The sequence below is a fragment of the Phasianus colchicus genome, chromosome 5, assembly GCF_987193195.1.
Source record: "Phasianus colchicus chromosome 5, bPhaCol1.hap1.1, whole genome shotgun sequence".
In the NCBI taxonomy this organism is placed as follows: Eukaryota; Metazoa; Chordata; class Aves; order Galliformes; family Phasianidae; genus Phasianus; species Phasianus colchicus.
Genome location: NC_143440.1, coordinates 33486729 through 33511474, shown reverse-complemented (window position 1 = coordinate 33511474; position 24746 = coordinate 33486729). Strand labels below are relative to the sequence as shown.

The window sequence follows — 24746 nt, the reverse complement described above, 5'->3', positions numbered from 1 at the left end:
GAGTGTGTGGCTAGGAGCATGTAATTTCTTCCAATTTTTTCCTTCTTATATTTGCAGTTTAAGGCGTACTCAGTGGCTTCTCTGGAAGTGCTGTAGTTTGCAAGACAGCTGGTGAGGATTGCTCTTCCAGATGCCAGGGAGTCTGAGCATCAGGAGCGTCTTTAATGACTGAGCATCTTTAATGGCTGTGCATCTTTAATGGCTGCCATACTACTGTCAACCTGGCATGGGATAAATGAAGATTTTTAAAGCATATTTGGTAGACTTTTGGGTAACTGCTTTTAGAATGATCTAGAAATTCCAGTCTTATCCTTAAATACCTAGATAAAGAAGGTAGAATGCAACTAGGTCTGTTTCATTGCACTCGGTAATTACAAGTGAGAGACCTAAAGGGAGAACTGCTAGTATTCCAGGAGTGTCACAGTTCCTGACTTCAGGCTGTATTTCTATTTAAAGCAATGACTGAGTTGCTCAAGATTCTTTTGTATGACAAAGCCTCTTCGAGGCTAATTGTATGGATGATAGTGAACCAATCATCTAATCAAGTTGTTGGGTTGGTGTTTTTGTTTTTATTTTTCTTTTTTTTACTGTTTATCTCTAACAGGAATTGTTGAGAGTAGCTGAAGAATAGGCTTTCACTGAAAAGTTGAACGAAAATCTGTTCGCTGTTAAAAGGACTATGTAGAGAGATGCAAATAATTAGATTATTCAAATAGGAAATAGGAATCTGCAGTCTAGGAAACTGAGCAGTCTACAGAGGTTTTGACATCCTGTGTCTCACTGTCAAGTCTGTAAAATCTGATATTTGACCTTGAAATAGTAAATGACCTCCATTTTCAAAAGTACTAGAAAGTATGTCATGTAGAAGCCTTCAGAGCAGTTGGTTGAAATCAAGTTTAGGCCAATAAGAGTCACAATCAATTATCCATGAGATTCTGAAAGAAAAAAATATCATTTAATCACACATAATAATTGTTTTGTCTAGTGCTTCCTTTGTTTTATTTTGCAGTACTGCTAGCACTGATCCTATATGTGCCTTACATATTGTAAGTTTTTTTCTTTTAACAAGCAGTTTTTTCTTTCAACATTCAGCAGTAGAATATTGTCTGATATGTTTAGAAAGATAATACCACAGAGATGCTAAAATTAGGGCCACTCTTAGCTTTCTTCTATCAGCCTTACGTAGAAGATAAGCGGAACTGAGCCCAGTGAATTCAGTTTGCCAAAATTAACACAGGTCTTGACAAAAAGATGTGAATAAATATTAAAAAGGATTAATTTAGAAAGCTCGTGGCCTCAGTTTGTGTTGTGCTCATGTATACTGTATTTGTTTTCTACTTCATGGTCTTGAAAACTTGCAGTAAAAGCAGAATCTGTCTATACAGTGTAAGTATAGGTATGGTGCCTGTCATCTCTGTTTTGTTTAATTGTTATATCTTCTGGTATACTACATTGATTTCCTCTCTTTAAGATCTGACATGGTTCTGAATCATGTACTTTACAATTTTGATTCTCAGTGTTTTTGGCTATCAATTAAGAGAATTCTGTTCTATATGTAATATATATAAATATATATAAATATATAATCTGTTAATTATAATCTCATAAACAGTCCAGTCAATATACTGAATCCAGCTGTGTTTTCTAGTCTGAAGTAATTCCATATTAACATTTCACATGACAGATAACTGTTTAATTATTTTTTAACTTACTGAATTTTTCATGAAAGTGAATTTCTTTTCAAAAACAAGTTCTCATGAAGATTCTTGGGCTTTTACATCCACAGACTCAATTAAATTGAATACACCTGAGATATTAAAAAGATTTTTTCGTATTAGTACAAATTTGCTATTCCATTCTAAAGTACCTTTAACATCAAGTCACTGACCTGTGCAATAGTAAACTTTCATCCTAAAAAAAGTTAGCTTTTTTAACTCTGTGGAATGTTGATCACTACATCAACATTTACAGTATGTATGTCTCTGAGTTCAAAAGTTTATGCAGTATATACTTTCAGATTTGTCTCGTTAGTTTTCCTGAGAATGTGGGTAACAGGAGTACACAAATAAGAGCTAATCTTACTATTTAAGACTTGATTATTTAAAAAGTCTTTTTTAAGTGCCAACATCTGAAAGCCAAGAGAAAAGTGGCCATTCCCAATGCTACTCTTTATGGAGGATCATATAAACTGAACAGAAATATGTTTTATTGTGAAAAGTGAGTGACAGACCAGTTTTAGTAGATTTTGCAGTACAATGCTTCTACAAATTATCTTTTCAATGGAAATAGAAATGTGTTTTGGAAATCACATAAAACAGCAACAGATAAATAATATGAATATAATAGTGAATATGATTTTATTAAGTGCCTAAAATTGATTTAAAATTTCTTGTACGAATTGAAAGTATGTCTAATTATACTCACAAAAATGTATTTGTTTACAGAAAAAGTCTACTGTAAGAACCCATTTTGCCTGCTGTTGAGAATTTAGCGTTAACTTTTTCAATACTTAATGATGAGATAAGGATGTGCTATCTTTACTATTTAATATTAACTTTCTCTTTATTCCCAAAAGCGGAACTATATTCTACGATATTGGGATTTTTTTTAACATATGTTTTCTTTGGAATATGTAAGCTTGTTCTTACTTGTGATACCTTGTATTTGAGGAGAAAAGATGGAATGAGTTTTAGTTCCTTGATTTTTATGTTTTCCACAGATTCTCTGTGGTTTTGCGGTTTTATTATCTTGGTGCACTAAGTGCACGTACTTTGAAGTCAAATGTAAACTGGGAACTGAATGTCATAGGAGTTGGCATGTTTTGAAAAGACAGAGAAACCTGTATGTTTGGGTGTTTTTTTTTTTCAGTCAACTGTGAGCATGGAAATCAGCTCAAAGTAGCAGTTAAATAAAATTAAACTTGCATGGAATTGCCATGTTTGTTCTCTTATCTAAAAGAAAAAATTGAATGATGAGATAAATGAATAACAAGTTGTATTTGAGAAACCATGGCTACTTAGGATGGGAAAATGTAAGTGCTTAATTGTCTGTAAAAATTCAGACAGAAAGAGCTTAGCTTTCATTCTGGTTTTTATAAGCTGTTGGCAACTTAACCTGTCGTGATCTGAAATGTACCTAATTTTGAGTTATATAATGGTTGTTTGGAATTGTGTCATCTTTCATAAGAAATATACTTTTCACTATGTTATCTATGAAAGAGAATGCTTTATACTGTCAGAATTAGAAATATGTATTTAATTTTGGGGGACATTATAGAATTTATATATAAATATGTATTATTATAGAACCATTAAACCAACTAACCGATACACTGAACTGAACAGAACATTTCTGAAAAATTCAACCCATTACTGTTGCATGTTTTTTCTTTTATGTGTTTAGTGACAAACAAAAAACCAGCTCAAGCAACTATTACAAAGGTCAAGCAATTTGAAGGCTCTACATCATTTGTTAGGAGAACGCAGTGGATGCTTGAGCAGCTTCGCCAGGTCAACGGTATTGATCCTAATCAGGTAAGTTTGAACAGTTCTAGAAAATGGAAACTGAGCTCTTGTAACTGATTTGTGGAACAAGCGTCTTTCAAAAGGCAAATGGAAAGATAAGTGACAGGTTTAAGTGCAAATTCTCAAACAAGAAATAAGTTGGTGGAGTACATGAATGATGGGAAAGATGAGAGGAGGCCAAAACTTGTAATCAGATATTTTCTTTATTCTTTCCTGTCTCCCATACTCTTTTCCCTGCTCTGTCTTTTCTTTTGAAGAGAAAAATAAGAGCTGTGTTTGCCTTGTCTTCATCTGTAAGCCTCTTGGGTTCCATTTTGGCATGCAGCTGTATTGTAAGGGCGGTAAGTAGAAGCAAAGAAAGCAGGGGTTACTGAGGTTCAAGTTTCTGGAAATACTGTGAACCTTTTCCGAGGACAGTCCACTCCTCAGTTCCCTCCACACCAATTATCCTTCTGTACAAAGGGTTGTGGTATACCTTATATGCCAGTGTCACATGACTACTGATTTAAAACAGAAATCAATTCAAACAAACAAAAAACTCTGTAAGTAGTTTTGGAATTGTTTCCGGAATTTTTGCCTCAAACATGTGCTGTTTTTTTGTTTGTTTGTTTTTAATGTGGAATGTGCAGTCTGACTTGAGTTGTTGGGGAAGAATTCTACTAACATGTTTATAAATGCAAATCTTCAGTATTCAAACAGCAGAATTAGAAGGTAGCAATGTGAATAATATTGTGTGATAACAAAATGATTTACTGTGCTCATTGTACAGCGGAATATTTATGGCTAACCCCGCTTGATTTCTTCAGGGTTGTACTCTGATCAAACATATAAGCATCTTAGTGGTGCACCAAATTTAGTACAGTCCTGCTAATAAATATTAAGTTCTTGGGTCACTGCTAAATGAAAAGCAGGAAGCAGAATTTTATTTGGATAAGAGGGACGGTGAAAATGAGAGTAATGTCATAGATGTTTCACATAATCTGCAAAGAAGCTCTGTAAACAGCATCTGGAGATACATTCAATGTGAAAGTCCTATCAAGTTCTTCAGCTTAGACATTCCTTTCACTTATTTTTCTATAGTTCAGTGTCATTGATTCAAAATAATATTTGCTGGATTAGTTTACAAAATGATTTTTAGCAAATATTGCTAAGTGTATAGCATCACTGCTTTTATAGAATCCATCTATTTTGGCAGCTATTGCAAGTTACAGAGTTGGAGATAACTTGGTTCTGAAAGTGATCTTTTGTTCTTGTTATCCTGAGATCTATACAACACTTTATGATAATAAATTAAATACAATGACTAGGGCTTACTGTTTATTTTCTTTCTTTTAGTAAATATAGAGACCAGAACCACATTTTCTATGTAATGCAGCATAAGAATATATTTTGGACTGAATGGCTAAAACATATTAAAACAAAAATCCTTGTGTTAATATAGAAGGTAAAAGTAGCTATATATCTGTAGTTAAAAAGAATTTCTTATCAGATTCCAACTTCTAATAATTTGGTCTAAAATATTCTTGTTTTCGGGTATTTCTTTTCTTAGCTGAATATTCCTCATTAAAAATATATAAGAAAACAATTCCTGCATGTGTTTTTATCAAAAATATATAGGAGAAAAAATAATCCTGGGGTGATCTGAAGTTTCTGATATTCATGGGGATTTTTTTGCTTGTTTGTTTTTTCCAGCATAATTGCTTTTTAATTTTTTTCCAAAAAAAAATAATTTGGAAATCTTTTTTCAAATCATTCATGAAACTGGAATAACAGTTGTGTATTCTTTCTTCTAGGATTCCCCAGAATTTGATTTAGTATTTGAAAATGCTTTTGACCAATGGGTAGCAAGCACAGCTTCAGAAAAATGCACATTCTTTCAGATTCTTCATCACACATGTCAGCGATACCTTACAGACAAGAAGCCAGAATTCATCAATTGCCAATCTAAAATTGTTGGAGGTAAGTCTATTGAAACTGGAGTATTCTGAGCATGTGGACATGAAATGATAGTTTGCAAGTGAGTTATTCTGTGTTTAAATGTGCTTATCTATACTTTGATATCATGAGTCTGAATATGCTAATCTGGCAGTAATGAAATCGTAGGCTTCACAGTTTCACCATCAACCATCTCTTCAAATTCTCCAGTGTCTTAGTTTCTCAAATATTTAGTTTAAGAGGTAATATTCACTACTCATCTTCTGAGAAGTCTCCTCCTACCCACAGCAGCAGAGGACTTCTCTACAATATAATTTCATACAAGCATGCCCAAAAGTGTTTATTACTAAATTTCGTATATAGTTTTGTTCCAAAACACCAAAAGTAAACTTGGAGAAGAAATCATCTCCAGATGTGTTTTAGCTGCCAACAGTGATGTTACCACTAATTTTGCAGTCAAAATTGTTCTGTCAGTCATCCCTTTTCTATTGGTGTCCTTTCAAACTAAGAGAAGAGACACTGAATTTTCTTCTAAGCTTCCTTTCTTTCTTCCTATTTCACTAATCTTTCCATCATTTTCAAAACTTTTGGTTTACATTATATTTAAAACTTCAAAATGTACATATCTAGTGGAGACATTCTTCCTGCACTGAGTAAAAACAAATGACTGTAATAGCAACTTTGAAATAGTTAGTCTGAAACCTATAGTATCAGATATCTTTATAGAAATTAGAGAAGTATGTCACAGATTTCAAACTCGTGACTGGAATATGTAAGCCATCACTATAGTGGAATATGCAAAAAAAATGTATAAATGATATATCCTCATGTAAACCAAATCCAGTTCTGAATTTGTAACTTTTCCCTTGCTCCTCCTAGTAATTAACCAAAGCAATAGATTCAAAGCATTTTGAAACATCAGTGCTGTCAGTTTATAGATGAAGCATGTCATGTTACAGATAAAGCACGTCACCTTATCCCCTGTATGATGGCAGCCCTTGTATTTTAAGTAATACTCTTTTGTTCTTTCTGAGGAACGTACACAGTAATTTCATACTGGATTGTTAATTTATCTTCTAATACTCCAGTATTTTTAAATTATTTTTAAAACATATACTTGTGTAATGTTATAGATATTTACATTATATATATATAATGTGTATCTTGTAACTATTGCTTATTTTCAGATACAAAAAACAACAAACCACTGAACTTTTTCCCAACAGGAACCAAAGATGAAAGTAGTTTTGCAGGACTTGTTTACAAGCTCACTGATTGAGTCTTGTGCCTTCCTAAATGGCAGGAATGAAGAAAGTGAAGTTCATGCTATCTATGTTTCTGCAGGAATTACCTAAGAGCTTAGTCTTAAATGAATTGTTGTCATCTTCTGTGAAATGCAGACCCTCTCTATTTACTTCCTCATTTTAACTTCCCATACACACAAAATCTTGCTCCTAGTAGCCTGAATCTTCATCTCCCAAGCCATGTTTTGCTTTACTGTTATTGAGTATAAAGTAAGGATATAGTCTGTGGAGTTGGTCTAGAGTGTTTTCTGTGACTTGATTAATGATATTAGTAATTACAGTGATAATGTGCTCAAGTGAATATTTTGGGTGCTAATTCTTAGAACAAAGAGCAAATTCAAATTTGGAAAGACTGTAAGTAGAAGATTCCTCCAAGTTGTATTTTGTATTAAATATTTCAAGTTCCTCTCTTGGGGAAAGAGACCTATCTGTGCCTTACATGAGGTTTCTAGATAATGCTTTGTAGAAGAAAAGAAAAGCAGGCATTTATTTGGGAGGAGGGAGTTGTCTTTTATTATTATTATTATTATTATTACTTATTACAGTAGGAAATGCTTTTCAATTCTGTATGTTTCTAATGTGTGGATAGTGACACTGGAATGCATCTAATCTGAGGTATCATTGTGTTACACAAATTGTTACTAAGTAACAAAACTAAACAAAAACAAACCTAAATTCGGAACATGTAATGATAAACAATTGCTGCCACCTTCAGACACATACTAGAACTGCAGAAGGAAGGAAGACGGGTGAAAGTAAGGTGATGCTCTTGCAATTTTTTTGTTTGCTTTTTTTAAGCTTTGTCCTATAAGCTGTAGTTATTCTGTCAAATTAATTAAAATATCCTTAGAACCCAAATAAATTATATCTTTGCCTGTGTAACCTTTTCTCTAGGACAACTGACAAGAATTATTAGTGGATCACTCTTCTCTAAGAATATATTGCCAGTGTGAAATGGTAATGAGTTTCTTTTTTTATAAGCTATTGACTCAGCTTCAGATATCAAGAAATAGGACTTCATGATGTTTTCATTAATTCTTTGGGTTTAATTGAGGATGAAATTTCTACATGAAAAAGCCAATTTGAATTTAGCTTTTCTGTCATATTTTAGAAAGCCAACTGGGAACTGGATGTTTCAGAATGTCGATTTCACAGAAGTTTTGCAGTTTGTTAGCAACTGTCAGCTTTAAAGCAAAATACTTTGTTTGTGTTATCTGGATACCTTTTAAGCATTAGAAGAGATGATAGAGTTATATGGTGGAATAAGACATTTGAGACCAAGTAAATGTGTATTGGCTTCCTTCTTACTGTTCAAGTTGAATGAATGACTTTAGAAGACACATGAAATTAGGAATTAGGATGGGAAGGAAGACTAAATCTCCTCCTGGCCCCTTTTCTTTCAAATATCTGATACTTACTGCTTTCACTTCTTACCTGATAGTCACTTAAAAACTGTGCTCTTGAGCATGGGACCCTTACAGACTTTCACTTGTAAATTAATTCTTCTACTATGAATTAATGTGAAAGTACTGTGACAAAATTTATCTATGTATTTAAAAAAATCTATCACTTGTTTTTGTTAGTATTTTGTAATTTTGAAATAACTGAGACAGAATGTAGTTCTGTGTTTTTCATCTAATTAATAATAGTAAATTTTCTGGTCAGTAGACCAGTAGATTTGTATTAGTTTAGATTGAAAATACTAACTTGGTTTTGTCCTGATTTATATGAATATACTAAATTCAAGTATAAAACTAAGTTTAAATTTCTCAGTTTGGAAAAGAGTAAGAAAAAGAGTAATAAGGAATTCATTCAAGTTAAGAATTCCTTTCTTTATATCTGATCATCCTGTCCCAGCATCTATGCCAGTGTTTAAAAACATTAACAGAAGTACACTGGAAACATAGAAAGTAATTTTTTAAGAAATGCATCAATGATTTGTCAATTCTACTTTTCATATTTGTGCAATGTGTCTTCTAGTTTTTAATTGTTGATTTCTGATTTCTGTATTTTTCTAATTTCTGTAACTTTTGCTAATCTTTTGATTTCAACAGAGAAAGGTGGGGCATTGGAATTATATGATGATATTGAACCATAGAAGATAGCAAAGTTTCTGAATGTAACTGTTGAAAAATTATAAACAGTATCCGATCCTTTTAAATTTAACATTTATTATTAATAAGAAAGATTAAGACAGAGATTGAGGTTAGAAAAGAAAAAAGAACATAGCTTTGGCAAATCATTTAATGTGTTGCTTATGTAAAAATATTGAAAGGATTAATAAAATAATGATTAATTTCATCGGTAAATAATAATGAACAAAGTTTGGAAGCACTTGTTCTGCTGGTCAAGAAAAGTAATAAGTATTGAGCCTTAGGAGAAGGCTTCATTATGTGTATTCATTCCAGTTTACCTACTGTTGTAGTAAGGCCCCTTGAGAAGGCAGTAATGTACACTGGTAGATAAAGCAGTAGTCAAAGCACTAAGCCTGATCCACTGTGACAGTTCTGTTTTCTTACTTGCAGTTCTTCTTTCCTTGGTAAATAAAATACAGTTGGCTTACAATGCAATTCTGTTGAACTGCTATATAGCATTAGTAGTGCATTCCATCACCTTTGAGGCCTATGCTTGTTTGTATTTTGTGTGTCTATGTCTCTGCTTTTGTTTTGCTTTTGTGGTTATTTCCTAAGAAACTGCATTTAAATTTAAATTATTTTCTGTAGTTGCTTGCAAGTTTCTATACTGTTGGTTGGGTTTTGTTTGTTTGTTTATTTAATTAAAGTTCTGCCTAAAAATACTTCTTGTGGAGGAAAATGAGTAGCCTATGAAAATGGAATTGACAGAGAAATCAGTTTCTGAATTTCAGTCACAATAGAAATCTATAACAACAAGCTTGTGTGGATCCACTGCTGCAGTTCAGTGTACACAAGATATCATATACTCCAGCTGTAAAATGTTGCTATATTTCAAATGAGATACAGCTGCACAGACTCACAAACTAATAGTGTTACTGATAAGAGCTTTGTAACATTATTGCAGTATTCCTGGGAGTTGATATTTGCTGTATATCCTTAAAGAAAATTGCTGAAGAAAAATTAATTTGATAGCCAGTTCAGAATGCTCAGTTTGCTATGACAGTAATTCTTCTAGGGTACAATTTATTGATTCTTTGTCTTCAAGTATAAGTCTTCAAAGTATATAAACTCACTCATAAAATTCGAAACAGATTGCCTTTGCATAACCCTCGTTCAGTGTAGACTTAATGCATTGTTATTTCTTCTGTGCAGCTGATGGAACCTGACATCTTGAGAGAGAGGAGGTTTGATAGGGAGGCAACACTCCTTTGATTTCCAGGGGCTGAGTCTGATCAAATCTGAAATAACAATCCCTGAAAATACTTAGCTTTCCTATTTTTGAAGGTATAAATTAGCTGCTGGTCCAAACTACTGAAAGACCAGTTACAACTATTAATCCTGGTAAATCTTGTGCTGCTATCAGACTATGAACTAATTTAATAAAGTCATTGGTCTCATCTCTGTTTTCCTTTAGAAATGTTTCTTTGTTGAAAGGAGATGTTTAAATTATGAATTTATACAGCATTTTCTATATCCTCTTCACTGCCAGACCACTGACAAGATATAACATCAAAAGATTTCTTTGATTCTTTGGGAAGCCCTCAGTTTAAACATGTGTATGCACCTATATAAACAGTGTCTTTTGTTTCTATCTCTTCTCCTTCCCTCCTTCTAAAGAACTAATGTTAAAATGATGCTTTATAGCTAACTATGGATTTCAGGAATTTGGAGTCCTCACAAGTGTTGACTTAAACGTGCAGTTAGGGAAGTCATTGCCATTCTGACTTGATCAGGTCATATAGTAGTACAAAGTTCAATAATACCCTTCAGATTTCCCCTGCCATCCTGCAGGAATCATACAGATTCCTCTTAATTCACTGTGAACTTCAACTCATTTTATATTAGTTTGAATTATATACTTTGGGAGTAATACTGAATTAGATGCATTTATTAAATGTGATTTGTTGTATCTAAATATCTCTGTACTTCAAAATAGCACGCAATATTTATCTTTGTTTGCATATTCAAAGCTCCTTTTAGCCATCATTGGCATAAAAGAGTAGTAAAAGATTTGTTTGTGTCAAAAGAAGTTACCTACCCCACATCAAAACTGTGGAAACCAATGTAATAATTCTTAATTTGAGATTACTTCCTATTCTGATACTTACGCTACTTTCCCATGCAGAGTCAGATTTTTACAAAGGCAAAAACATTGATCTGTGACTTGAGAGCACAGAGATTTGGATGTTGTATGATCAGTACAAGCTAAAAAATGTGAAATCTGACACCTCTGTACTAGCACTGCCACCTGCAGCTGAACACCCATGTGTTTGCTTAGATACTGATCTGCCTGAAAATTCTTGTTTTCTGTTCAGGCTTCAGCCTTTTGTTCAATATGAATTTTCTGGCTGTGAACTTAGAACTTACAACTGCAGGTTCAAGGAAGACAATGAAAAAGTCCAGTTGTAGTATAGGGAATCTGCAAAGGTGCAGTTAATCTTGGAAACAGTTTTCATGGAAATTAAGAGCCTTCCACCAAGAAAATTGTCAAGAGTAGTATAAGACAGTCTAATGTTTCTATGTCTAAGATTTTGCAAGCCACAGTGAAGAATTTAGATACAGCTTCGTTGGGGAAGGGGAATTATTTCTTAACTGAAAATTTAACTTTTCAGCATATTTCTCTCTCTCAAGACCTTCATTTTTTATTGGATATTTTAATGATGTGGTGGCCTTTATTCCTGGATGATGAGTTCACAGTTAACAAAACATGAAATGGTGAAGATAAAGTCATCCTTTTCAATTATAATCCCTGTTTCCAAATTTATGTTGAACTTTTAGTGACTTCAGTATATAGTAGTGAAAATAGTATGCATGGGCATAAAGAGTAGGTTTACAGTTACAGTTGGTCTTGTTTGTGAATTTAAACTAATCGCTGTTAGTCTTTTAACCTTTATTTAGTAATGCAAGTCCAGTTTTATTGCAGATCAATAGGAAACATAAATAGCTTATTTTGTTAAAAAGAAATAAGTTGTTTTGGTGTAATAGACAGAGCATCTTAATTACTATAAATAATCACAGTTATTTCATTCTCAGAACAGAAGATAATTGCTAAATATGTGCACAATTAAAAATTAAATGCCTGTGTTTACAAGACAATGACTGTAAAGTCTTAGCACTGATGTACATATAAAAACCTGGATTGAAATGAAATATTTTTTGCATGGTTAATAGAGAATGTGATGAAATTTTTATGAATGTATGTTAAAACCGGTCATGCAAACAATAATGGTATCTCAGGACACAAATTAGTTAATTAAATCAATCAATTTCCATGTTGATTGATGATAGAGCCTGTAATATCTTTCAGGTACTGTGTATGCTGGATTAAGAATGCACTTTTTTATGCATTCTCTGACATAGTTTGTGATCATAAGAACCAAAAACCTAAAAATGAAGTTGACAGGAGCTTTAGTGCTTCCCGGAAAATATTGCTTCTTCAGTGTCTCTCATACAAAGGTTGCTGCCCTTCCACTGTTTCTGCACCTTTGGACATGACACATTATGTATAATTACACAAGTCACTATCTGAATTTTCTAAGGAAAAAGAGGAGTTTAATTCTAGAAGTTTAAGTTCTGCAGCAAAAATTCAAAGCAAAATGTCTGATTTGCTTAAAATAAAATAAAATTTTAAAAAAAAGGATTACTGAACTGCATAGCTATTAATTGAGGATCTGAATGTTAAATTCCTTTTCAGATGAGAAGACAATTTCAGATAAGACAAAGTATCATAGAAAAAGCTGTATTAATAGCTACCCCTTTAAGCCAATCATTTGAGCAACTGAAAATAAATTTGTAGTATGTTTCTGTGTTTTTTATAGCAAATTTTCTGTTGAAAAATACCAAATTAAACCCAGTATCCTTCTTGATATCATATCAAGAATTGACATAAACATACACATTTTGCTTATATTAGAAATTAACATTAACCTGCTACTTTAGATCATACTCAATCTGAATACATACTTTTCCTATGTTATCTGGTAGTATTTATTTGTTCCACTTCGTAAGTCAGCAATTACTACCAGGTTTAAAAAAAAAAAATAAAAAGCTGTGTGCTTGCACTTAAAAAAAGAGCAGTTTCATAAAATGGTAAAATACAGATACTTTGTTCATGTTTATTTGAGAACACCAGTTCATCCATGCCAGTTTTTTGGTGATGTTTTTCTCCTCTTGCAAATGTTACAAAATCTTTCCCAAGAAGACGTTGTATGAGAAGTTGTTGAAAGCTTTATGTTGAGCAGATTCTGCATCTGACCTGAAGATCATTAGAAGTTCTGAAATCTTTATAAAGAGGGGGCAAAAAAAGTTAATTGCAGTTTTTTGTATGTCTACTTGTTTATTTTATGTATTTTTTTAAAGTGGTTCTGTGCACATCAGTTGGCTGAAATAAATTTAAATTATTTTCTTCTTAGTAGATGCAGTTCAGGCATAGTGTTCAGTCACAGAACTAACTTGTCCAAAAATTTGGAATGTTGGTAATTAATTCTTGTAAAGCAGCTTGAAAGTTTTGCAGCTTATAGGAAGAAATTTATGTGATAGGAATGCAGTTCATAGGAATGCTTCTTCGGTCGATTTAGTACAAATGCTACTATTTAGAGATACTAATGTAAGAAAAAAGTGTAGTCAGGCATATCAGAAACCAGCTATGTGTGCTCTAGAAATAAACTGATGGAATTCAGTAGACTACTGAGATATGAGTTTCTGTGTTGCTCATGTACAGTATAGGATTATTTGTTTCTTTGTTTGCCTACATTTCAGGTCAGCAATCTGTTAACGTCTATTCTCCAACAGGTTTTAAGGCTTTCAATGATTATGAGTTTTATGAAATTCTATATACTGAAATACACTTTGCTTCACTTGAATTCAGTGGAAGTTTTCTGTCTGCACAAAGCAACAGGCAGAGTTGAGAGCTTTTAAAAAATCTTATCCCAGAAAACCAGCACGGATTAGTACAAGAGGCCTTAAATCACTCCTCCTCATCCAAAAAAAAAAAAAAAAAGTACGCCTGTTTACAGGAAATATGACCTGAACAAAAGCCAAAATAAGCTTCCAAGAAAAATTAGTGGAACTGGCTTTAAACAAGCAAGCTATGAACAAAGTAGCAACTGACTGAGAAACACTGAAGTGAGAAAACATACAAAGTGGTTTGATTTGATTTTATAACCAGACTTCTCAGAGGCTAAACAGAGACTGCTGGAAAAGATGAAGTTCCACTTATGTCTTAACAAATGACAGCTCACAATATTCTTAGATATCCATGTCTTTAGTTATAGTACCAATTTTCTTTTCTAAATGCTGCTCCTTTGTTCTGTGCCAAAACAAAGAATTCTGTAGATGTTCCATATCTTATACACATTTAATTTTTAATTATTAATGTGTGTAGCACATTAGCAATATTGATAGACATGTTATCAGGGGGTCTCAGATTGGTATTTCTATTATGATTCATCTTTCATGAGTCAGCATATGGTAGATTGTTGGGTCCCTTCCATACCTTCATATTGTGATAATAGTTCTGGTTTAGTTAATTAATATTGAAATGTGGTTATTTTTCTCAAGAATTTATATGTGTATAGTTTGCACTGTTGTCTCATAGGCTATCTGGAGCAAACTCTGGTTTCTCTATTCAGTGTTTGTTTGCTGTTTCTAAGGAAAAAGGTATTATCTGCATAGTTAGACTCAATGAATCTTTTGTTCTTGATTTTCCTAATGAAACTAGTAGCAAAATAATCATTCAATGTAGTGTTTGGGTTTTATTTATTAACCTGTGATGATTATTAAGTAGTCATACCTCTCAGATTGATAGGTAAAGGCAGTTGGTTTGTGTTGATTTAAAATTGTCTTTGTACGTCCATAAGAACAGCAAACTCTGTTATAGCAAAAATTTACTATGCTGCTCAATTTTCGATTTGAATGTTCAAATTGCTGTTGAGCTAATTTTATACCTTTACCAGCAAAAAGAATTTAAATGTTAAATATTTATGTTTAATACTGTGAAGAGACTGTGCGAATACAACATTCAGAGGCAGTTCAGAAAACTAGCAGTGATGATGTGCCCAATAGTTAATACTCTATCTGCTCTACCTGTATTGATTTTCTCTCTCTCACAGTGACTTTGTAGATATCTTGGTAAGTAATTATTGTAAGTTAGATTAAAATTTAAAGCTTTTGCAGTTCTATTGGATGACATCACAGAATTTTCATTCCAACAATTTGGGGAAAGCTGATATTTTACTAGTCCTTTTGCTGAAAACATAAAAGGGTAGAATGCACATTTTTGCTGTATGTGTATTTTAATGCATACTAGTTCATACTTAAAATGTGCAACACTGTGTGAGGAGTTTTCAGTTGTTTGTAATGTAGCACACATCATAAACATTCTTCAGCAATTCCTCCACCAAAGAGAATAAGCTCTTCTGTTTAGAAGCAGGATATAAAGCACAGTGACTTGAGTGAATGTTTAGAAGTGGTAAACGGAGAGGAGAAATTCACTTCTGTCAAAAACTTGAAGAAACAGTTACGCAGTATTCCAGAGAAGAAAAAGATAAATTAATTAACAGATTTGGATGGTAAAGCTAAGGGCTTAGATTATATTAAGCCTTGATGTAACTTTAAATATGATCGGTTAAATTCAGAATGTTGTCTCATGAAATCATGACTAGTATTTCACATGGGCAAAGTATGAAGATAGATTAGTGTGACATTAAATGACTGTAGCAACAGTGTTAGGTTGGACTTGTACACAAAAGTTGATTAGGATGATTATTTAATATTGAAGAAAGTGTTTGAATTTATAGGAAGCATCATTCAGAAGAAAATAGATCTCAAGCATAGATACATGTTGGGTGGAGAATGGCATGAGAGCAGACCTGAAGAGAAGGATTTCAGAGTCTTAATTGATCAGAGATTCAATATGAGCCGGCAATATGTGCTTGCAGCCCAGAAGAATAGTATCTTGGGTTGCGTCATAAGAAGTGTGACCAGCATGGCAAGGAAGGTGATTCTGCCCCTTTGTTCTGCTCTTGTGAGACCCCACCTGGAATACTGTGTCCAATTCTGGAGCCTCTAACACAAGAAGGACATGGAGCTGTTAGGACAGGTCCAAAGGAGGGCTACGAAGGTGGTCAGAGGGCTGGAGCACCTCTTCTGCAAGGACAGGCTGTGAGAGAGCTGGGGCTTTTCAGCCTGGAGAAGAGAAGGCTCTAAGGAGACCTTACAGTAGTCTTCCAGTTTCTGAAGGGGGCCTACAGAAAAGCTGTGGAAAAACTTTTTGCAAGGGCAGGTAGCAACAGGACAAGGAGGAAAGATTTTAAACTAGAAGATTTAGACTATATATTAGGAAGAAATTATTTACTATGAAGGTGATGAGACACTGAAACGTGTTGCCCAATGAGGTTGTGGATGCTCCCTCCCCTTCGAGGCCAGGCTGGACAGGGCTTTGAGTATCCTGGTCTAGAGGGAGATATCCCTGACGATAATAGAACTAGATGATCTTAAAGGTCCCTTCCAACCCAAACCATTTTATTATTCTGTGAAACAGTGTGACTGTTTCAAAAAAAGTTACTCTATATTGAGAGTGTTTCAAAAAGCTGTGCCTTTGTAGTCTGTGTAATGGATTTATTAGAGTAAGTTCTTGAAATAATATAGGAGTATAAGGCTAAAAAAAAACAACAACTCATAGTTAACCTGTGTCCACTGCTTCCTAATACTCTCCAAGTATTACACTGTAGTATGATATTTTTTTATAGCTTACAAGTAATATAGTTTCATTGAATACCGTAACTAATCCCACTATCCAAAATGTGACTAGATGATAAAGTGGCAAGTTATGCGTTCACTCTAGGACATTATAAATGAAAACACTTGAATTTAATGCAAAACATGTGTGTGTGTGTGTGCATGTGTGTTCTAACTGTTTATTTTGACATTGCAGGAAACAGCATACTCCATTCAGCTGCAGACAGTGTGACAAGTGCGGTACAGAAGGCAAGTCAGGCTTTGAATGAACGTGGTGAAAGACTAGGTCGAGCAGAAGAAAAGACGGAGGAACTGAAAAACAGTGCTCAGCAGTTTGCAGAAACTGCACACAAGGTAAGATTTCGGTAGAATAAGGTTCTCAGTAGGTAAAAGTCATACATTCCTTTATTGGGGGGGGGGGAGGAAAGGTCTTGAAAGAATTGCAGTCAGTCACTGTTTATGATCTCTTTGCTTTCTCACTGTCTGGATGGAGATAAGTTCTGTCCCTCAGGGGTCCGTGCTGGGATGAATGCTCTTTAATATCCTCATCAATGACATTGACTGTGGAGGTTGAATGCACCCTCACCAAGTTCATTGATGGCACCAGGTTGTGGAGTGCAGTCAACACACCAGAAGGACAGGATATCATCCAGAGGGATCTAGACAGGCTTGAGCAGTGGGCCCAAGTAAACCACGTGAGGTCTCTTCCAACTCTGAGGATTCTGTGATTCCTTGTAACTGTTCCTTATTTGAGTGATTTCTGCTTTTTAACTTCTTCTGTGCATGGATCTGTAGCCAAACTCCTTGGAGAAGAGATGAGACCTTAAGATAAAGGGTTACAGTTGTATTATCCAATTACTTCCATCCCATTAATTACAAAAAAAAGGTACTTATAACTCAGAAAAAAGTAACCTGTTTCATGTACTGATAGCTAATGCTAAATTAAGAGATGGAATTTTTGGTCAGATTAATTTCACTAACTCCACTTTAAAGCACTTCCAGTTAGTACTAAGCATGTAAAATTTTTGGCTTTTAGCACATTTTCCTTGGGCTTCCAAAACCCACGTTTGGATGGGTTGCATGAGTTTGGTTTTCATGGTAAAAGAAAGAAACTGGCCTGCACCTTGGTGGATAAAAGTCTTTTGGCTTTATTGTATATATGCCAAACAATCCTTTAGGATGAGTTGCACCAGGGGATGTACAAGTTGGATATTAGGAAGCATTTCTTCTCACAAAGAGTGGTAGTGCATTGGAATAGGCTGCTCAGCAAAGTGGTGGAGTAACCACCCATCCCTGGAGTTTTTGAAGGAAAGTGGATGTGGCACTGAGGAACAGTGGACAATAATGTTAATGGCTTGATGGACTAGATTATCTTAGTGGTCTCTTCCAACTTCAGTAATTTTATGATTCTTTATTACATTTCTAGTAATTAGTACAACATTTCTAGTACATTAGTGCTAGAAATCTTGGATTGTTCCCCTTCAGATCTATACAAATCTCTCTCTTACATAGTCATGAACACAGAACAACTTCAGCAAAAAAATAATTGTCTTCTTTTTGAATGCAAGGATAAGTCTTATTAAATGTAATATGGTTTTTCCAATATTTTTTCTTAAAACATTTTCTATATTTTTTCCCATACCTTAAATTGCATATAAGAGGGGCAGTAGTTCTGCAATTCTGCATCTCTTATCTCACAAAAATGCGTAGGACAGCTACCCAGCAGTGTATTTTATTAGGAAGACTTGATTTCTGACAGAAATGGTGAACACTTTTAAGAAATCATAGTTTTTGTTTTGATTGCCTTACAACAGCTAAAGGTTGCCTTCAGTAAAGAATAAAAATTAAAATTGTCAGCCCATAATTAATTTCATCACTATAGTATTATGACTGAATAAGAATTTCTCTTACAGCTTAATTTGTGCATGTCTGGATGTTACTTTGGCTATGTCTCAGGCTATTTTAAGATATATACAACCTCACGCAGATGGTAGAAGATTTAAGGCACAGGAATGATCTTTCTAGATTGTTTAAAATATATCTTAGTCACCTAATGGCAGAAAAAAAAAAAATTAGTTTGCACCAGAAACAGTATACCATACAGAGTGGGCTTACTTACGTAAAGTCTTGAACTTAGTTCAGGGTAACTATCAAATTCTCCTCGTGAAAGTGCTTTTTCAACCTTCTTTCTCTCTGAAAAAATTGCCCATGCTGGTGATTACACAGAAGGTCAGATTCAGTATAAAATATTTGCTGTCAGATTTGCTTACTAAAGTATAATTTTACTGAAAAATCTCTGATTTTTAGAGATTGGAGAGAAGAACGTGTTGGTTGGACATTTTATATGTTGAAATGTTTATCCGGTATGTCTCTACAAATCAGAGTTTTTAAAAATAGTACTTGAGTATAAAAGGTTTCTATCACTTCAGTTTGAGTCATTTGTGGATCACTGTCAGGAAATTAGGAAATTTTAACTGCATGTACTGATTTTGCTTTCTAAATAACTTTGTAAAGGGTTCAATGTTCTCATCTTTCTGTACCATGCTGTTATCTACAGATATCATTTTTATATTATATGAGATTTAAAACAAAGGTCTTTACTTGATTTGGCAAAATCAGTTTTTCTGCAGTTTTTATATGGCATTCATCTCGCTTTAGTTTTGCCTTATCCCTCTTATTACCAGCTTTCAGTCCATTTTTTATTACTTGGAATTGAAATATTTAGTAATTGCAGGGGCAGAAAGACAATCATTTTTCATCATCGTGTAATGGCAGAGCTGCTGAACAACTGTTTAAATTATCTGTATAGAATTACAGGGACTTAATCAAATAATTTGGTCTTTCTTTTATTACATGTGCCTCTATTTCTGGGCTCTTGCTTATACACACAGCCATCATCATGTAAAGCAAAACAATAGAACACTGGGAAACACAGCTCTGAAAGCAAATAAATTCATTATTTCATCTTTCTTTTCTTTCTTTTCAGCTTGCGATGAAGCACAAATGCTGAGATACTGCCCAAAGTTGAAATATTCTTGAAAGAAACTGAAAAGCCTAGGTTCAGCAGTTTTTACAGGAGATGAAGGATTGTGTGTGTTTTTTTTCCTTCCGGTTCAGTGGAGATGCATTCTTTCAGCTTCTGTGCAGGAAAAGATGTTGCTTTTCTACCTTTTTGACTTACATTTTGTTCCTCTTTTGTAATACTGCGACAAAATCTTGCAGTACTTTGTACCTCTATTTCTGTTTATTACAGGAGCTAAAGCAAACAGGGGAGCTGGACCAAATGACAAAGTTGATCCGGATTAAAATAGTAATATTCTTCCCGAGTACTCCTTCCTGGTATTGCATAGAAGAGTATTTTAACTAAGTGCAGACATGAATGCAGAAATAAAATCCAAAGAAAGGGTACACATTTCTTGAATTTATGTAGCATCAGCAGAATATGAATGTTGGAATTAAACACATGAGGATTTAACTGTGGTGGAGAATATTGCCTTGGGAAAAAGAAAACTGGTTTAGCCTATCCAGCGTAGAAAGTTTTGCATGTGCCAACACCAGCATTCCAAAGGGCATATCTGAATTTCATAGGGGAATCTGTTTCCAGTGCTGCATTTTGAATATTTCTATTTTAACTTCCAGATGGATTATTTGAAGAGAAAAATGAAAAAAACATACAGTGAATGTAGGTGTGATGTTTCAAAATTGAGGAAAAAAGAGAATGATAAACCTATACATACAGCTGTGCCTCAAAAATAATCTAGTGTCTAGCAATCTGGTGTAAAATAACATCTCATATTATTTTTTACCTGTGCTTCTCTAGTTAAAGATGGATGCAAAAACGCACTGCTTTCCATATCCTTGGTTATTCATAAATGTTACAGTAAAAATTTTAGGGAATACTCTTCAGAAATTTGATGAGAGTTACCTTCATCTTAGTTGATCATCTGATTTTTAAAATAGGTGCTTTTATAAAGTGTGTATTAGTGTAGTAAAATCATACCTTTGGTTTGAGCATCGGTTTTCAGTATACATTATCACTGGAAGTGTGACTCCCTACTTCATTCTGTATCCATTGTGTGCAATATGTGTATTATATTCTTTTTCAAAGATAAATAGGTTACTCTTTTTTTTCTTTAAAGCTGTTTTTTTTTTTTTTTTAATATTTTTGTAACATTCAAACATGCTTCTCAAATTAAGAAACAGAAATCTTAGCAGAAGTTTCAGTCTTCATTTTCTGGAGATGTATGCACTTTAAAAGCAGTGCACTTCAGAAACTTTTGTCCTCATCTTACTGGAGAGCCAGAGAGCCGGCATTAAATGAATGCACTTTGGTTTTCATTTTCAATGGAGAATAAGATATTTCCATTGTTAATGACACTTTAAACAATCTAAAGTCCTCCAAGCAGTACTTGACAAAAGATAAAATCTTCTGTCACAATTAAGGATACTTTAATTACCACAAGCTGATGTAACTGAAGTTCTGGCTTGTAGAAAGATGTTTGTCTTTAGGAAAACTTTAAGATATGACTTCTTATAGCTACATTCAAAATGTACATCTATTTTTTAAATAATTTAAACTGTTTTCTATGATGCTTATTATTTAACTGTACACTGAAAACTGACAGAAGTCGTATATTTGTCATCTATGTAGTACCATACAATCATTTATACAAATTTAGCATCATTAAATTGATAAGAATTGTCTAAATTCAGATAAAAATGTGATAGATTTTCAGATTTTTACATGAATTTCTGCTGAAAAGGTCAAGGTCACAGTTGCACCACTAAGTTCTAGATCTTTTGTGAGTTCAGCTGCTCTAAAACACTGCTTTAATCCCAATGACAGTTCTTCAGGATTTTTTTGTATATTCTCCAGTTAATAGTATTGTGTTATGTATCATAACTCAGGTCTTTTATCCAGCCATAAAAAGCCATTTACTATCAAAATTCTGACTAACTTAGTGTTACCAAATGAAGGAAAAGGGGGTTATTTATGTATTCATCTTCTTCTTGCTGTTCATTTAACTACTAGATTTGGTAGTTTGTAGGAAGAAAAAAAAAAAAAAAAAGAAAGAAAAAAAAAGAGTTGTATAAATGTCCATACAGAGATAAATCTTATAGCATTGTAATTTCCTCCTGGAAATTAGTTTGTAGCATATACAACATAGTATTATTAGACAGTGATGTACATAGCATATGCTATAATTCAGGTTAATGATTCATATGAAAGAATGTATTTGTAAATTGTAACAACATCAATAGTTTATCTTTTTAAAGTTCTGCAAAGAAAAAAATAATGCATTGTTAGACTTGAAACTGCTGTGCTGCAAATTCTGTCCTAAAAGGCTATCTTTGAGTCTAGAAAAAATTGTGCATTATGTGAAATATATTAACAAGAATGTGCTCCTAAAATGTTGGTAGGTATTGCTATGATTTACTAAAATTGTAATAGTTGCTGTTATCTATGTATCCAATTCCTCAAAAGTTCCCAGGGATGTAGAAATTTTGTGCCATTCTGGGGAAACAAAAAGTGGGACCTGTTCTCTTGTGTAATTACTGGAAATCCTTTTTTTTTTTTTTTTTTTGTCATTAAATACTTCAAATGTGGACAAAACAAAACTGTCCTTGGATTATTTTTGTTGTCTACTTGAAAAACAAATGATTTGTAAATAACGCTTTCTTTCATCTTACTCTACCTTTTTGTTCTGTTCTACTAGAAATATAATTCTTCTAGTGTTCACTGGAATTATGAAATCTGTTTTTATAAAGAATACTGTAATAATAATTTTTTTTTTAAAGTAACGGAAACTAGGTAGAAGGACATTCCAGACCCTGCTTAACATAAGTAATTTTTCTACCTAAATGATACAGGATAAAAATAACTGTTTATTTTGTCTGTTTGTTGTAAAATTCTTATTCATAAATTGTTATTGCTTTCTTTCGCCAGTCTACAGAAGAAATTCACCTTGAGCTATGGGAATATAAAACTATGAGGGTGATGTTCTATAAACACATAGAAGAAATTCCATATATTAAAATGAGCGCTGCTTCTAGAATTATATCAAGTATGAAGTGACTCTGCCACTATCACTTTTTTTAATAATACCTTAGGGGGCCTAAGATTCTAATCTCAAAATGCCCTGTAGACAAATATAATCAAATGATTGAAGTACATTTTTAGGAAAAAAAACTGCTAGAATGCTTGTCGTCTATCTGCTATTCAGTTTCATATACATGCTTGATGCCCAAGCTGGATGAAACTTACAGTAAAAGAAATAGTTCTCTGGTGGATCAGAACAGATATTAATCAGAAGAGCATTTTTTTAATAATTCCTAATGTAATTCAGCTAGTGTAATGCAGCTTGTTATTGTAAATGTATCCTGCAAGAATAAAAAATATTTGGTTCATTGTTTGAACATTTTTAAAATCAGTTTTACCACACTGACACTTTTCTGAACCTTAGTATTTTTCATAGAAATCACTTATACTGGTGAGCAGATGAGTAAAAACTATTCGGTATTCACTAAGGTATCTCACTAAGCTCAAGTGAGCTAAACAGAAAAGAACAGCAGTGGTAGAGATCTTGTGATCAGTGTTTTCTCACAAGTCACTGGAGTACCATGTGTGATTTTGTTGCAAAATTTCTTCAGAGTGTTTCTGAGTAGTTTTTAAAAGTATGTATGGAGAAATGAGTACCCTAAATGAGTACCCTTGGTCATCTGGATATCTGTTCATTTTTGTTGTTTTTCAGCATTTCAGACAAGCTGGAAACAGGTCTGCTAAAAAGCGGAGCACTCAAACAGCTTGTCAGGTACTATTCTTCACTGAGACTATGAACAATTGCAGAGCTGCCAGTGTCTAACTGAAATAATAGCTGTACATACAGGATTGTAAGACAAATAGTTGAAATAGTTACCATTTATCTGCCAGACAAGGCTTCATTCCTCTTAGCATACACTCATAGGGAAAGCATTGTTAACTGTTAGTTGTTACTAATTAACTCGCATTAGAGACCTAAGTAGAAGTGATTTTAATCTAACATTATTTTATATAGCAATGGCTCTGACAGAGGAAAAGGAAGTGGAAAGAGGAAAGAGGAAAAGGAAGTGGAAAGAGACTGGTGATGCTTCATAGGATCCTCCCCTCAGTTTTTGTGTGGTTATTTGTGGCTTCCTCTACAACTCTGGCTGTCTTTCCTTTTTCCTGCTTTTTTACAGTCTTCCTACATTCAATAATAATTTTCTGTCCTATTATCTCATTTGCAACTCTCTCATCCAGAGAGATAGCTCCACAATTAACCTCTCATCCTTTAAGACCATCACGTTGTAAGATCTTTTGCCTTAGCTTGTCCTTTTGGTGTTTAAAACTTCCTGTTGCATTATTGGATGTAGCCTGTTACCATTTGTAGATGAAGAAGGTATAGATATGTACTGCACATAAAATGAAAAAACTCAACGAGGCCAAAGTTAAAGTGTTTCAGAAGGTCTGAAAGGATTTGGGAGGACAAGATTTATTAAAAGTTAGAAGATCATAGTGCTGGACTGCACACATAGATACCTTGTGTTATTACAGTTTCACTTTGGAAAAAAAGCCTTTAGCAAATTTAAGGAAGAATCATATATCTTGAATGTATGTAGGTTGCTCAGAAAGTAATGCCTCCTATTTATTTCCATGGAAACTACAACAGATACAAAGATTATGAAAACACTTTTTGGTAGAGTGAACTCTCAGCTACAAAACATTGTTTTTCAACATTGTCACCACGATTAGCATTTTTACCAGCCAGCACAATAAAATAGGAGATGTTACTTTCAGAGCAGCCTTCATAGCATTTTTTCACCCTTCTGAAACAAGAATTCAAAGAGAAACATCAACTTTATTTCACATACACATTAACCTTACAGAGGTAAGTGTTCTATTCCTGTCCATTGTTTTACTATAAATTAGAGATCTGGAACTGTAAAACCCAGATCTCCTTATTCCTAGTACAATGTGTCATAATTATAAATGTTATATTTATCTTTGTGGTGAAAGAATCAGAAACAAAAGTAGACTACTTGCAGGTACACTTTTTTTCATCCTGCTCCAGCCATATCATCTCTTTGATAGC

The 24746-nt window shown here is 33.6% G+C and overlaps 1 protein-coding gene across 6 annotated transcripts in view; it reads left to right on the top strand.

The window, feature by feature from the left end:
• The window catches only part of STXBP6 (syntaxin binding protein 6), an 85723-nt gene extending 63496 nt beyond the window's left edge, over positions 1-22227 (top strand). For all 6 annotated transcript variants that reach the window (XM_090141272.1, XM_090141274.1, XM_090141273.1 and 3 more), the window contains 4 exons: positions 3403-3533; positions 5318-5483; positions 16832-16989; positions 19622-22227. In XM_090141272.1, coding sequence (XP_089997398.1) covers positions 3403-3533; positions 5318-5483; positions 16832-16989; positions 19622-19645 — 479 coding nt within the window. In that variant the 3' untranslated portion in view covers positions 19646-22227. The remainder of the gene's footprint in view (positions 1-3402; positions 3534-5317; positions 5484-16831; positions 16990-19621) is intronic.
• The last annotated feature ends 2519 nt before the right edge of the window (positions 22228-24746 follow it).